The 13,033-nt window shown below is 35.1% G+C and overlaps 1 protein-coding gene across 2 annotated transcripts in view; it reads right to left on the reverse strand.

The window, feature by feature from the left end:
• Positions 1–13,033, reverse strand: part of galnt2 (UDP-N-acetyl-alpha-D-galactosamine:polypeptide N-acetylgalactosaminyltransferase 2) — a 75,996-nt gene that overhangs the window by 18,763 nt on the left and 44,200 nt on the right. For both annotated transcript variants that reach the window (XM_079634943.1, XM_079634944.1), the window contains exon 3: positions 12,730–12,883. In XM_079634943.1, the coding sequence (XP_079491069.1) occupies positions 12,730–12,883 (154 nt within the window). The remainder of the gene's footprint in view (positions 1–12,729; positions 12,884–13,033) is intronic.

The following is a 13,033-nucleotide window of genomic DNA, read 5'->3' on the forward strand; positions in this document are numbered from 1 at the left end:
AGTTAATCTAAGTAAATGATCATTCAAATACATTTAAAACAACTGCATTGAACAGACAATAATATGACATGGTTACTATATAAATAGTAGGGCTGTAACGATTAATCGCAATCCAAAATAAAAGTTTGTGTTTACATAATAAATGTGTGTGTATTGTGTATAATTATTTTGTATATATAAATACACACACATGCATGTATATATTTGAGAAATATTTGCATTTATATACTGCATTTATATTTTTATATGATTTATATTATATATAAATAGAACTATTTTATATATAAATAACACATTTTTATTAAATTATATACATGCATGTGTGTGTATTTATATATACAAAATAATTATACAAAATATACACACATTTATTATGTAAACACAAACTTTTATTTTGGATTTCGATTAATCGCGATTAATCGTTACAGCCCTATTAAATAGGTATTTGTAGAAATTATTTATAACTTCTTATGCTCACCACATGATTCAGAAATTATATTATAAGGTGATGATTTGCAGCTCAATTGTTTTTGATGATAAATGATTAATAATAATTTAGCACCAATAAATAAATAAATAAATAAATAAATAAAATATATATATATATATATATATATTTAAAAAATCAGGATTCTTTGACAAATATAAAGTTAAATAAACAGCATTTATTTAAAAATAGATTTTGTTGGTAACATTATGGTCTTCTCTTTACTGTTATTTTGATCAATTCATTTCTTTTGAAATGTTAGTGTATCACAGTATCCATACATTAAAAATAAATTATCTTGAGCACCAAATCAGCATATTAGAATGATTTCTGAAGGATCATGTGACACTAAAGACTGGAGTAATGATGCTGAAAATTCAGCTTTGCCATCACAGGAGGAATAAAATTACATTTTAAAATATATTCATAATATTTCACAATATTACCTTTTAGATCAAATAAAATAAATGCAGCCTTGGTAAGCATAAGATACTCATTTTAAACGATTACTGTTTTTTTTTTCTCCTAAATGGAATGCGCATTTCTTGACCAGTGTTAATTTTCAATTTATTTATAATATTTATTTATTAATGTAAGGAAGACACTTCTCATTCAGTCCATATTTTAGAAATACAAAGATACAGGCATGAGCAGATAGGCATCATTCATTAATTGATTGGCAAGCAGGTTTATTTTTTTAATTAGAGCAGTGGTGCGGTCTGAACTCCGGACACGGCCTCAGCGAGACAACTATTCCCGCCAAAAACACTTCCAATAAGACATGGCCTGCTGCCATCAGAGGTAACAAAAGAAGCAAAGTCTCTCAGGAGTCAACAAAAAGCATGTGTTCCTCATTACTAGCTTAGGTAAGCGTTTAACAGAGGGATTTAAGACTAGTGTTCTTCATTCCTTCAGTTCTGGGTACATTTACTAGAAGTTAATGGTGCAAAAATATTGAGGGGAAATTCTGCAACAAAAGGTTGGCCTTCCAGCAAGCAAACTATAACGCTCTGACCTTTAAAAAGGTCTCGTGGCCATTTTAAACCCAAGGTTTGTGTGTCTTCTGTGCTGATCGTGACTACTGCATTGGGAATGCAGCTCACATGCTACAGGGATGGGGAAAGGGCAGCGATAAGAAGACTTATAACAAGCAAAATAATGTAATCTGCAGCATCAGCAGCTCTTCAGGAGGAAAACTGACTGACATATAGTGACAAGACGTTTACATGAAACTGCACAGAGGAACTATGGTCAAGCCAAACACATTTACAGCATTAAACCTAGACACATCTTCCACTGGTTATCAGAATAAAAGGACTCATGCGCTTTAAAAGGGGACACCGCAGCACAAACAGTCATCAAACCCAAAGAAGCGCAAACCAAATTCTCAGATATTAAAGCATTCCTTTCTAAATATGTATGGTGTTGAATACGCTCCCACACATTCAGTTTTGTGTAATGCCTGTAAGGCTGCAGAAACCATTAAATGATCTAATATGACAGAAAGCTTAAATATATGTTTTTTTTCTTCCCAGTTTCCATCTGGGCATTTTGCTAAATTCATCTTGGTGGTCTATTCAGACTTACAATAAGCCTTCAACAAGACTTTCTGGGGCTTAACAATAATCAAAAATGTTAAGTTTTATTATTTGTTAACAGTTTTGTTAGTAATGAAAACATTAAATAAAAGTTAATAAAGTTAAAAAACTGATACTAGCACTTCACATTAGCTGAAAGCAGCAGAATAGCTATCTGAGGTAATTTCACTCTGAATTCTTCTCTTACTAGTTGAAAAAAAAAGAAAAAAAAAAGTTAAAGATAATACTAATATTAAATATTTTCCCTCCACTTAGTCAGTTGAGGTCCTGGTCATAGGTCATAGGTTGGCAATGTTCAGCATAGAGTGCTGCCCCCGCAGAGAGCACAGTTTAGATGCATGCTCTTCTATCATTCCATCACTCTGCACAACTAACACACACATACACAATATAAAATGCAACCAAATAAGCTATACTTGCTGAAACTAATCTATTGTATTTTAGATGTCATTACAATTGGTTTAAATAAATCAATATTTATTTACATGTACATATAAAATGTATTTATGTATGCGTTTATCTATTTTATATACACTACTGTACCATTCAAAAGTTTGGGTTCGGTAGGATTTTTCTTAAAAATATTTGCATTATTTAGCAAGTATGCATTAAACTCCGTAAATACATTTATAATGTTACTAAATATTTCCATTCAAATAAATGCTGTTCCTATTCATCAAACAATAGAGAAAACATCAGTTTCCAAAAAATATTAAAATAATATTTTAATATAAAAAAATAAGCAATATTAACAATAATAATAAAAAACTGCACTTGCAACCAAATGGATAAGAAAATCATCAAATTCATAAATATTACACCATTTTAACATTATTATACATACTGAGTAACTGAAACAATCTTAGTCATAGAACACACTTGTTTGTTCACATTGAGTTCACAGTTTGAACGTTTTTGTTTTATTTATTTTCAAGATTTGAGGTGAATTATCCATCGTCGCTTTTAGAATGGCTATAAAGGGCACACACAATGATATTCAAACCACATTAGATGCTTTGAGATTACCATTATCATACTATGTGTTGTTTTTCCAGCAGCGACGTTTTAAAAACAGAATCGGCGCGTATTGCCGTCGCGGCTGGTTTGGACAGAAACTAGCCTAGCGGCGCATCTGGTTAAGACACAGTGTAATAGACCTTGTAAAAAACGCATTCCAACCCAAACGTCTTAACGGCAGTGTATGTCAATCAAAGACTTGAGCTGTTGAGCCCCTGCAGCTAAATGTTTATTTCATAATAACCCACTTCTCAGGAAAAGATGAGAAGAAGTGTCTGGGAAATCATACCAGAATATGATCTGAACATCTTGATCTTGATCAGTTCAGATCAAAGTGACGTTTTTAAACACACATCCATTTACAATGCAATTTGAACTCGGTGCAACCTAACTACAGTCAACGCCGTTTGAGAGCCGTGCCAGTAACATCCCTTGGCAAATGACTAAAACAAACATCCAAGCTGACGTGAGATTACAATGCCCAAGAATAAACCCATCAACCATTATGTACTCAACACCATTTCCCCTCCTCACATTTGGATGCCAAATATTTGAGACCACTTTGAAAAGGTTGGGATTTAAAATACCATTTTAATCTGGAAAAAGTTGTGATTTTGTAAAGACGGTCAGATGTTCTTTCTTCTATCGAAGATCAAATGTTTTATACAACACAATGTGTAATGCACACAATGCACCTTTAGCCTTTATTTCCATATATATCCAGTGTTTTTCCCTTCCTAGTGTTGCATTCACTATCATGGGAGGCAGACAGAATATTTCACTGTAATTGTACAAATGTGACAATTAAAACTTTGGACCTGGAGGGATCAGATCGATATGAAATACTGACATGGAGAGGAAATGGGACTGGGCAGTGTGAGCGAGAAACGCATCTAAATTACACAGTCTGTGTGGCAGTCATACAACAGTGGGTCAATGTTTGCTTATGTGGCTCATGGAGACTTCAGTCGATGACTTCATGACTGCTCTGCCAGTTGCAGCGGTTGGCGGCACTGTGAGATATTCCCAAAAGCCAGACAGGCACTGGCCAAAGCACACAGCAGTTTTTCTGCAAGAAAAGGCCAGAACTCAGAGAGTTCAGAGGGATTTTGAAAATCAGGCAAGCTTAAAAAGGTCACGCTCGAGAGAGTGAAGAAAGAAAAGATGAACAGATGTCCTTGCTGCGTCTCCAAAAAAACCTGCATGTTCTCATCATTCAGAGATCTGTTACTGGCTTATTGATGCAAATATCGGCTGCTGGGTTTAGTGAAGCACTATAAATAAAGTTGTGTTCTCAGACAGCAGAATATTCAATTCCATCCAAAAGCGTTCATGTGAACTAAAACGGCTAGAGGGCACGACAGGTGTCGCATTGTTTATGGGTTTACAATGTATCGGTATTGTACGATATTGGATATTTTGCACGCTCCTTTATTTTCTTTATTTTTACATTCAGATCATAAAGGTAAAAATAAAATGTAATCTTTTCAAATCACGTCAAAGTATAGTATTTTATAACTGTACATTATAATGTTGTAATGCCTAAATTCACTTGTAGAATTTAAAATGATTGATTTGAGTTAGTTAGGTCTACATAGTACAGACCTCAGTGAGATGTGCCGCAGATGTTTTTCTAGCGCATGTTCATTAAAAAACAACAATCTAAAAACAGCAAAGGTGGAGGCCCTGTGTGAAGGGTGAAGAGTTGCCGCATTTCCTCAAATCATAATCCGGTGGTAAAAGGGCACTTGAATTCCTGGAATTATAGGATGGATTCTCCAATTTCCTAAGAGGGCACCATCTCCCAAGCAGCCCGTTTATGTTGAGCGGAGAACCGACAAGAGGGCTGCCCTCCTCTTGACAAGTCTTCCTGCATGTCAGCAGTAAATCAGCGAGTCCTGGGAGCCCAGCCCTGCACTGCACGCTTTCAGTGGAAACAATGGTTTGAAGACAGCACTTGCTGGCCAACTTAAACCGTCTGCACCTCCACCCCTCACACGGGGCTTTTCCAAACACCGGTGTCAGTCCACATGACAGGACCACAGACAGTGGCGATGACAGTGAATGTTTGAGGAGTGTGCTCTTACCCATTTCGCTTTCAGTGTTTCTCCATAAACCCTTTAATAGACCAATGAATGCCATGTCCACATCTGTTATATAACCAAAACACCTCATTAAACCATACATAACCAAAGTATGAGACAACAAAAAAACAGCAAACTCCCAGCAAACAAAATAAATGAATAATTCTTTTTTTTTTTTTTGAGCTATATCCTTTTTTTTTTTCACGTTTTTTTTAAATCAATCTTTAAGACCGACACAAATAAAATTAATACCTTAAGTCCACACAAAACAAACCTATACAATCTCAAAATAAGTCATGTAGGCTATATCCGATTATTTTACTTAATTAAACCGCTGTGGCATTCAACTGCAAAACAGGTTATCTAAGTTATTATTTTTTTGAAGACCCACTCCGATTAAAATCATGTTTTTCTAGGTGTTAACATGTTCTTGTGGCATTTTTCTGATGTTAGAGAACATATCTTGAGAAAAATAAGCTCAAAGTTGTATTTCTGAGTATTTCTACATTCAAATGACTGTGAATCAGTAGCAGACGCTAAAATGCCGTCTAAAATAGACTGGAGTTGTGACGTAGTAACTCCACTGGGCGGGGCTAGTTAGTTAAAAAAGTTAACTCTCTGTTAACTTAACTTCATCTGTGTTAAAGCGATGTAGATTATAATGTAATGTAATGTAATGCGTTTTACAGGGGCTTTTTTGAAGTTGTGTTTTGTGTTTAATTTTACTCAGCAGCAGGGTCAGATACACACACACAAGCCATTGCATGTCATTGTGAACAGAGCTCCGATAGTGGCGCTAAAATTGGAACACATACTGTAACAATAAGTCACTTTCACCGTCGAGTTTCGCCTGTTGCAGTCGTTTGTCCCCTCGTGTGTCAAGCCCATCACTCGTGAGAGAGTCAGTCATTTTTTCAGATAGAGCGGTGACATTAGCATAATAATCCAAAAATTCCGAGCAATCCACTGATACTAAATATGTCCTTATTGATCACTGTGGGAGGGATGAAATAGAGGCGAAGTCGAGCTGTTTTTTACCGCGACTCTCGGAGTGAAATAATGATCGGTGATCCGCAACGGGGAGAGGGAGGGTCGTCTCCATGCCAACGGCTCCGCCCACAATGCAGAGGCGAATTGCTAATGAGCTACTGCCGCTCTGCTGAAGCGAAGTCCCAGAAAACAGCACAGGTTTTGAGATTTTGGCTAAAAATGGCATAATCATAATTTAAAGACCACTGGGAATGTTTAAAAATAGCTCAAAATATGATCGGAGTGGGACTTTAAATAATTCAATACATTATTTTTTACTGTATGTATCAGTATATAAAATTAGAGGCTGACTGATATTGAAGACAATAAAAAGACAAGTGTCGACACTAGCAATATCTACTGTATATATATTGTGTTAAAAAAACACTTAGTCTTTCCTTCCTGTGACAGGGTGACTGAAAGACAAGCCGGTTTCAAGAGGTTTCATTGATTTAAATGCCAGATAGTGTTTATTTTTTTACTAAAATACCAATAATACCCAGAAAAAAGACTATAAATAATGTGGGACTTTTAATTACAAACAAGCCAGAAATACATAGGGACTTATTATGAAATATCTATGGGTTACTACTTCCAGTTGCTCTTTCGAAAAAAAGGGAAGAAGATAAAATATATGCACTTTTACAACCATCTACAATATATTACAATATAAAGACCATATAACGTAAACATTGTCATAATTCATCAACAGTACAACATGAGCAACTGCTTGACAAATTTAAGAACTCTTGTGGTGGCAAGAGTTATTTAAGAACCAAATGTAAAGTCTGTGGTGAAAATTAAGCTTTTAATGTTGTTTATATGTTAATGTTATTTTTAATACACTTTAAGACGACTTATGAGCAAATTCACAAGTCAACACCATTGCTTAGTATTTTCTCCTTAAAACTGCAGTGAACCAAAAAACACAGTTTGAAATCGCTGGTGTTTAAGTCACAAACTACCTTGTAACCATTCACGTTAACATGCAGGCAGGGTTTAGCATATAATATCTCAAAAGAAACAAGGTTATCCCAGGATGTTTTTCTGCTGATATGAAAAATCGGGTACTTTTAACAATATAGCGGATGAATTATGTATATTATGATGTTATGATGAACTATATGCTTTTCTCCACTGACGTTCTATGTTGTTCAAAGCGTTTCTTTGCTGATTTTTAGAAGGCAGACAGAGAACATGGTTTGTGTAACATTAGCAAAACATTATTATAGCGGTTTGATAACGTAGTAAAACAAAAGGCTAATCATATTAATTACCGTTATTTGTCCAACGTTGTAAAAAGCGATACCATTGTGCAGCGTTTACTACAATAACTTAAGTAAAGTTGAGTGAGTGGATCACTGAACTGGTGTGAGTGAGTGGGGGCGGGGCTAATTTGCATATTTATAGATCCACGTATACTAAATGAAGCAATGGTGTAGAGTTACATTCATTCATGCTATTTTAAGGCATGACTTTTTTTGTCATTTTGGTGATCAAAATGAGCTTTAAGGGATACAATTATTTAATACAGGGGGACTTTAAGACATGACAATTAAGACTTTTGCTAAACCATTTGTGATTTTTTATGACCTTGAATTGGATTAAAATGAATTTAAAATAAGACTTAAGGACCCGCTGGGACCCAGCAAACATCATCCTTGAAATATCCAGAGCAATCCGTTTCTGCCTAACATCACCTAGTTAAAAAAAAAAGAAGAGCACTAATTCATCATACCGCTCACAACAGCTAATTTACAGTCAACAGTTGGCAGTGGGACCAATTTATATTCATTTAAGCACTACCAACCCCCCAATAGTGTTTACATCAGCCCTCAGAGATAAAGGAACACGTTTCCTCTGAAGATGCTCAAAGTGGTTGTGTGAAGAAATCTAGGCTCTCGGAATCACAACAAAAGGCAGTTACATATGGTCATTAAAACACAGCAGTAACATGAGTGTTTGATGGAAACCTCATTTTCTCGTGCAATCGATTCAGTCTCAGCTAAGTGCGGCCTTAATGTTACGCCCGGGCACCCAGATAACATTTATAAGGATCGTGGAGCTTTTAGAAACCTGAGAGTTCAGCCATGTTCAAACTGCACTAAAAAGATAGGTTTCTGTAAAGAAGAATTTTTTAAAATAATAATTCTTATTTTTAATATGAATTGCTAATTTCTAATGTCCACTTAATATTAGGCTATATTATTGACTTGAATGCATCGACACTATTAGGGCCGGTTCACAGAACGCGTTTTTGCTGTTAATGTGCAAGATCTAGAGACAAGTTTTTTAAAAGTTAAACTTTTTAACTTGAGCGCCGTATTTTTAGAATAGCACGTGTTTACATTGAAAAACAAATGGAAAGGTAGCGCAGTGGAATGGAAAAGTGCGTTCTGTGTGAACGGCCCCTTAGATGAGAACTGAGCTGGGCGATAACAGGTTTTCTCCAGAGATGCTTTATAAATGATCTGAACTCATTCCATAATTGATGAGCTGTTATTGATGAACTATACAGTTATTGAACCAAACTGAATCAATACAGAACTGATTTCCACTGAATATTGATTGATTGATTGATTGTTTACTATTGTCTTTTTAGGACTGCTTTACAGGAGAATTGAATTTTGTTTGCATCATTGAATCATTATATTCCTGTTTATTACTGTAAAGCTTCTTTGAAACAATCTTTATTGTATAAAGCTCTATTTAAATAAAGGTGACTTGTCTCCTAATGGAAACTAAAATAATGTATATTTTCTCTCTCTCGGACTCTAGTAAAAGACAGCAACGGGCTGTTGAATTTTGTACTGTAATTCCCCCACTGTCCAAATGTTTGGGGTCATGAAATTAATCATTTTATTTAGCAAGGATAGATTAAATTTGACAGTAAAAACAATTAAAATGTTAAACAATATTTACATTTCAAATTCCCAATATTACTGTTGTATTGTATTTAAAGGCAGCTTTTGTGAGCAAAAGACATTTCAAAAACCTTTTTAAAAAATCGTATCGATCGACCCCCAATTTTTGAATGGTAGTGTTCAAAACGTATTGCACACAAATGCCCTCTTCATGTGTATAATCAAAATAATCATAACTAAAACAGACTGGGATAAAATTATTATGGATCTTTTTAAAAATAAACTTCAGAACAACTAAGTTGTTGAACACTCAAAGGGATTTTTGAAGTGCAAATGTGGCCCAAATGAAAAAAGTAGCCTAAAAAGCAGCCCAAGTTAGCAAAAGTTTGTTTGATATGCTTCATGCTTCAGGAAAAGTATTAAGTTCAGCAAAACAGTATAAAATTTGAAACAATTATTTCAAAAGATGATTGAAAACTAAAATGAATCCTAAAATGCAAAGTAAAACCTGTCCAAACCATAAGTTTGCTCACCATTTGCATTTGGCAACATTACTTGATACAAAGAAGGTCGAGTGGCCAATTTATCAAAGGGAAAAAAAACTTGTGCCCAGATATTCCTTGTTACAGCTGATGAGATGCATAACACCCAAGAACATTTACTGCATCTAAGAGGACAATCTCATCTTCATTTAAACTATTCATTTACTTTGCACTTATATATTCACCGCTCTACTCATACACACCCTGATGATTCAGTATATATATATATATTCATCGCTCTACTCATACACACCCTGATGATTCAGTATAGTCAATCCTGCCATGACATCTCTGACAGCCATTTAAGCCCTGAAGACAATCTGGACCTCAAGGAGACTATGACCGACAGACAGACAGATGAAGATGAAGATGAAGTTTTGAAAGACTCACTGATTTGCTAGAGAAGTGCTTTTCTTGCAATTCTCTATCATTGTGCTGTGTAAGCATCTCTCCATCAAATGACAGGCCTCTCTTTATGAGAATCAGAAATTAATTTAGCACAATCATTTTGAATGACTATCACAAAAAACACTGACACTGTTCTTTACTTTCATGTGTAGATACACTACATAAAAAACAGACATATAAGGCAATGGAGAAACCATACAAGTAAGGCAAATAATATGTTTAATATGAAGTTCATTATTAGTGGAAAGGGTGTTTTAATGCTCTAAAGAACCAAATGATTAACAAGGAAATGGTTTTAATTTGATTTTATGGTGAGTAGCCTGTGTCTAATGTTCAGATATGAGTTACTTCACTTTAAATGATGCATTCGCTGAACTTAATTCCACTGTGAAAAGTATCACATTGGAAATGGGCTTTTATAAATCAAACTGTAAACCCTTACTAAATTCTGTAATATTTCTACTACACAATAGTTTTGAGTAATGTTAGACATTATAAGCTAATTCAACAGAATATCTTGCAGTCACCTACTAGATGACTAAATGAGATTATTTTTTAAGCAAGGACACATAAAATTGATCAAAAGTGACTGTTAAGACATTTATAATGTTAAAATTAAATGCTGTTCAATCAAGGAATTCTGAAATTGCATCAGTTTCCACAAAAATATTAAGCAGTTTTTTTATTTAAGTTTATTTTTTTATTTAAGTTTATTAAGTATATACTTTTTTTACTTATTTTTTATTATTTACATTTTACATTAACATTGATAATAAGAAAAGTTTCTTGAGCAGCAAATCAGCATATTAGACCTCAGCATATCAGCTTTGCCATATTTCAAAAATATATTTAAGTATTATTACTTTCTACTTTGTTAAAACGTTAAAGATTTTAATGTTGGTAATGTTCCCATTATAAAGAGAAACTCTTTAACTAATTACGCCATAGCCATACCTCGCATTGCACTTTCTTTCTCCCATTTTTATAATAATATTATAATGAACCATCTTAGGTTGACTCGAAATACAAAAAGAAAAACTGCAAAGTCGCATTTGTCATCCGCCACCGTGACAGCAAGTGGACTTTTAAAGCTAATAATGAGTGAATTTAGCATGCTCTTTTAAAATGGCAAGATAGGAATAACATGGATGAAACTTTCTTGGCAAAAAGGATTGTATGCATCACAGTCAGGTACAAGGGAGAAGGCTACTAACATTAGGTAAGACAAAAAGGTTTATTTTCGCAACTTGTATATTGACCTGGTAATAGCAATTTGTTGTAGCCTGGTTGACACCAGACCCTTCTCAGTTGTAACAGAGTGGGTCTGGGGAAGGTTCGTTCACAGCCCATTTCCAAAAGGGCGTCACCAACGGACGTCACTAAATTGCCTCTGGGCGCAATTGGATAGAACCTAAAACCAATCAGAGCGATCGTCATTGTGTAAAGCCCGCCTCAAAGTTTGTTATTGGTGCCTCGATTTGAAAAAAAATGGAAATGGGCTTGAATGGGCTCTTGGCCAGATGGACTTCCAGATCAAATCTCAAATTTGCCGAAAGTTCGTCAGGGTTTTCCCAGGCTAAATTTGTTGTGGAATATGTGCCGATCGGGTCCAGTCGGGTTGGGTCCAACTTTAAAATAATAGACGGGTCCAGGTCGGTTGAGTGTAGCACATTTACGGGTCTCTTTGAGTTCGGTTCAACTTAATTCAATGCAATGCATGCTAGGAACTGGAATTAATGAAAATAATTTATGTTTTTCCAATGCAAAAAAAAAAAAAGAAGGTTTATCACGTCCACCAAAAGGCTGACTGTCGGTTGGAATATTAGAACTAAAAACCTAGACAACACACTCATGGCAATCAATCACTTCACTGAATACTTGCCGGCAAAGAAATAAATAATTACCTTCCGATCCATCGGTTTTAAAATCCACACCATTTGAATATCACAACATCGATGTCTGTCAAAAAAATAATGTGCACAATACATGGTAGTATTTACGAGAAGCAAAGGTCCAGTGGGTACACGGATATCCTGGAAAACCCACAATACTGGGTGATTCAGAGAAGAGGGAGAAATTAGCGGCCGAAGGCTTCAACATGCTCTCTGTCAGAGATAGCGTACCTAATACATAGACTCTAATAAGCATAGATTCGAGAACTTCACAGGTAATTTTTACAAAAATGTAGTTTGATCACTATCTTCTCAGTTGTTTAACAGATGAAGGGTACGTTTACGTTAACGATGTACTAAAAACAAAACAAAAATTAATTTGCGTTTTTTTCACGTACAGAAGACAACGCGGTCAAAACTAACCCTTTACACACAGATCCTCGAAACCGATTAAAAAACGTTGTATTATGCTGCCAGGTCAGTAGTTGTCAATGTATCTTTGTAAAGAAAAACTGCACGCCTATAGACTGAACACGTAATTACGCATGCACATGACATAACAGTTTTCATAAATTCCCGTTTTTGAAGTTAACACGGAGATGATAATGGTACTGTTTACGTTTTCAGGTCCCCAAAATGGAAATGTTGTCATGTAAATGAACACACAAAAGGTTGAAACGGTGTAGTGTAAACAGCTCCTAAGGCAATTATCAATGTTTGATAAAATTGGATTTTCCAATAAAAAGATACATTTTAGCAGATTTTGACTCATTTCTTGATTTGAGCTTAAGCGTTGACTGGGACTTACTGGTCATGTCTGGTGTCAGGGACACTGCGGTCCATTCTGAGTTTGTCACTCTCAACCTGGTTGAACTTGTTGCGGGCGTATGGATCCTGCCCTGGCCTCACAGCAGTTGCTCCCACGTACAGGTCCTGGTCAAAGTCCTGCCACCTAACCTTCCCTGAAAAATGTGGCAAACAGATGATTAAACACTGGATGTCAGAGGATCTTTGCAACAAAACAAAAAAAAAAGTTTGTTTTTATTGCAATTTCCATTAGAAAAAAAAGCTTACTTTTACCCAGTGCGCACATAAATCAAATACTGTGGATT

Source organism: Phoxinus phoxinus, assembly GCF_949152265.1.
Source record: "Phoxinus phoxinus genome assembly, chromosome: 14".
In the NCBI taxonomy this organism is placed as follows: Eukaryota; Metazoa; Chordata; class Actinopteri; order Cypriniformes; family Leuciscidae; genus Phoxinus; species Phoxinus phoxinus.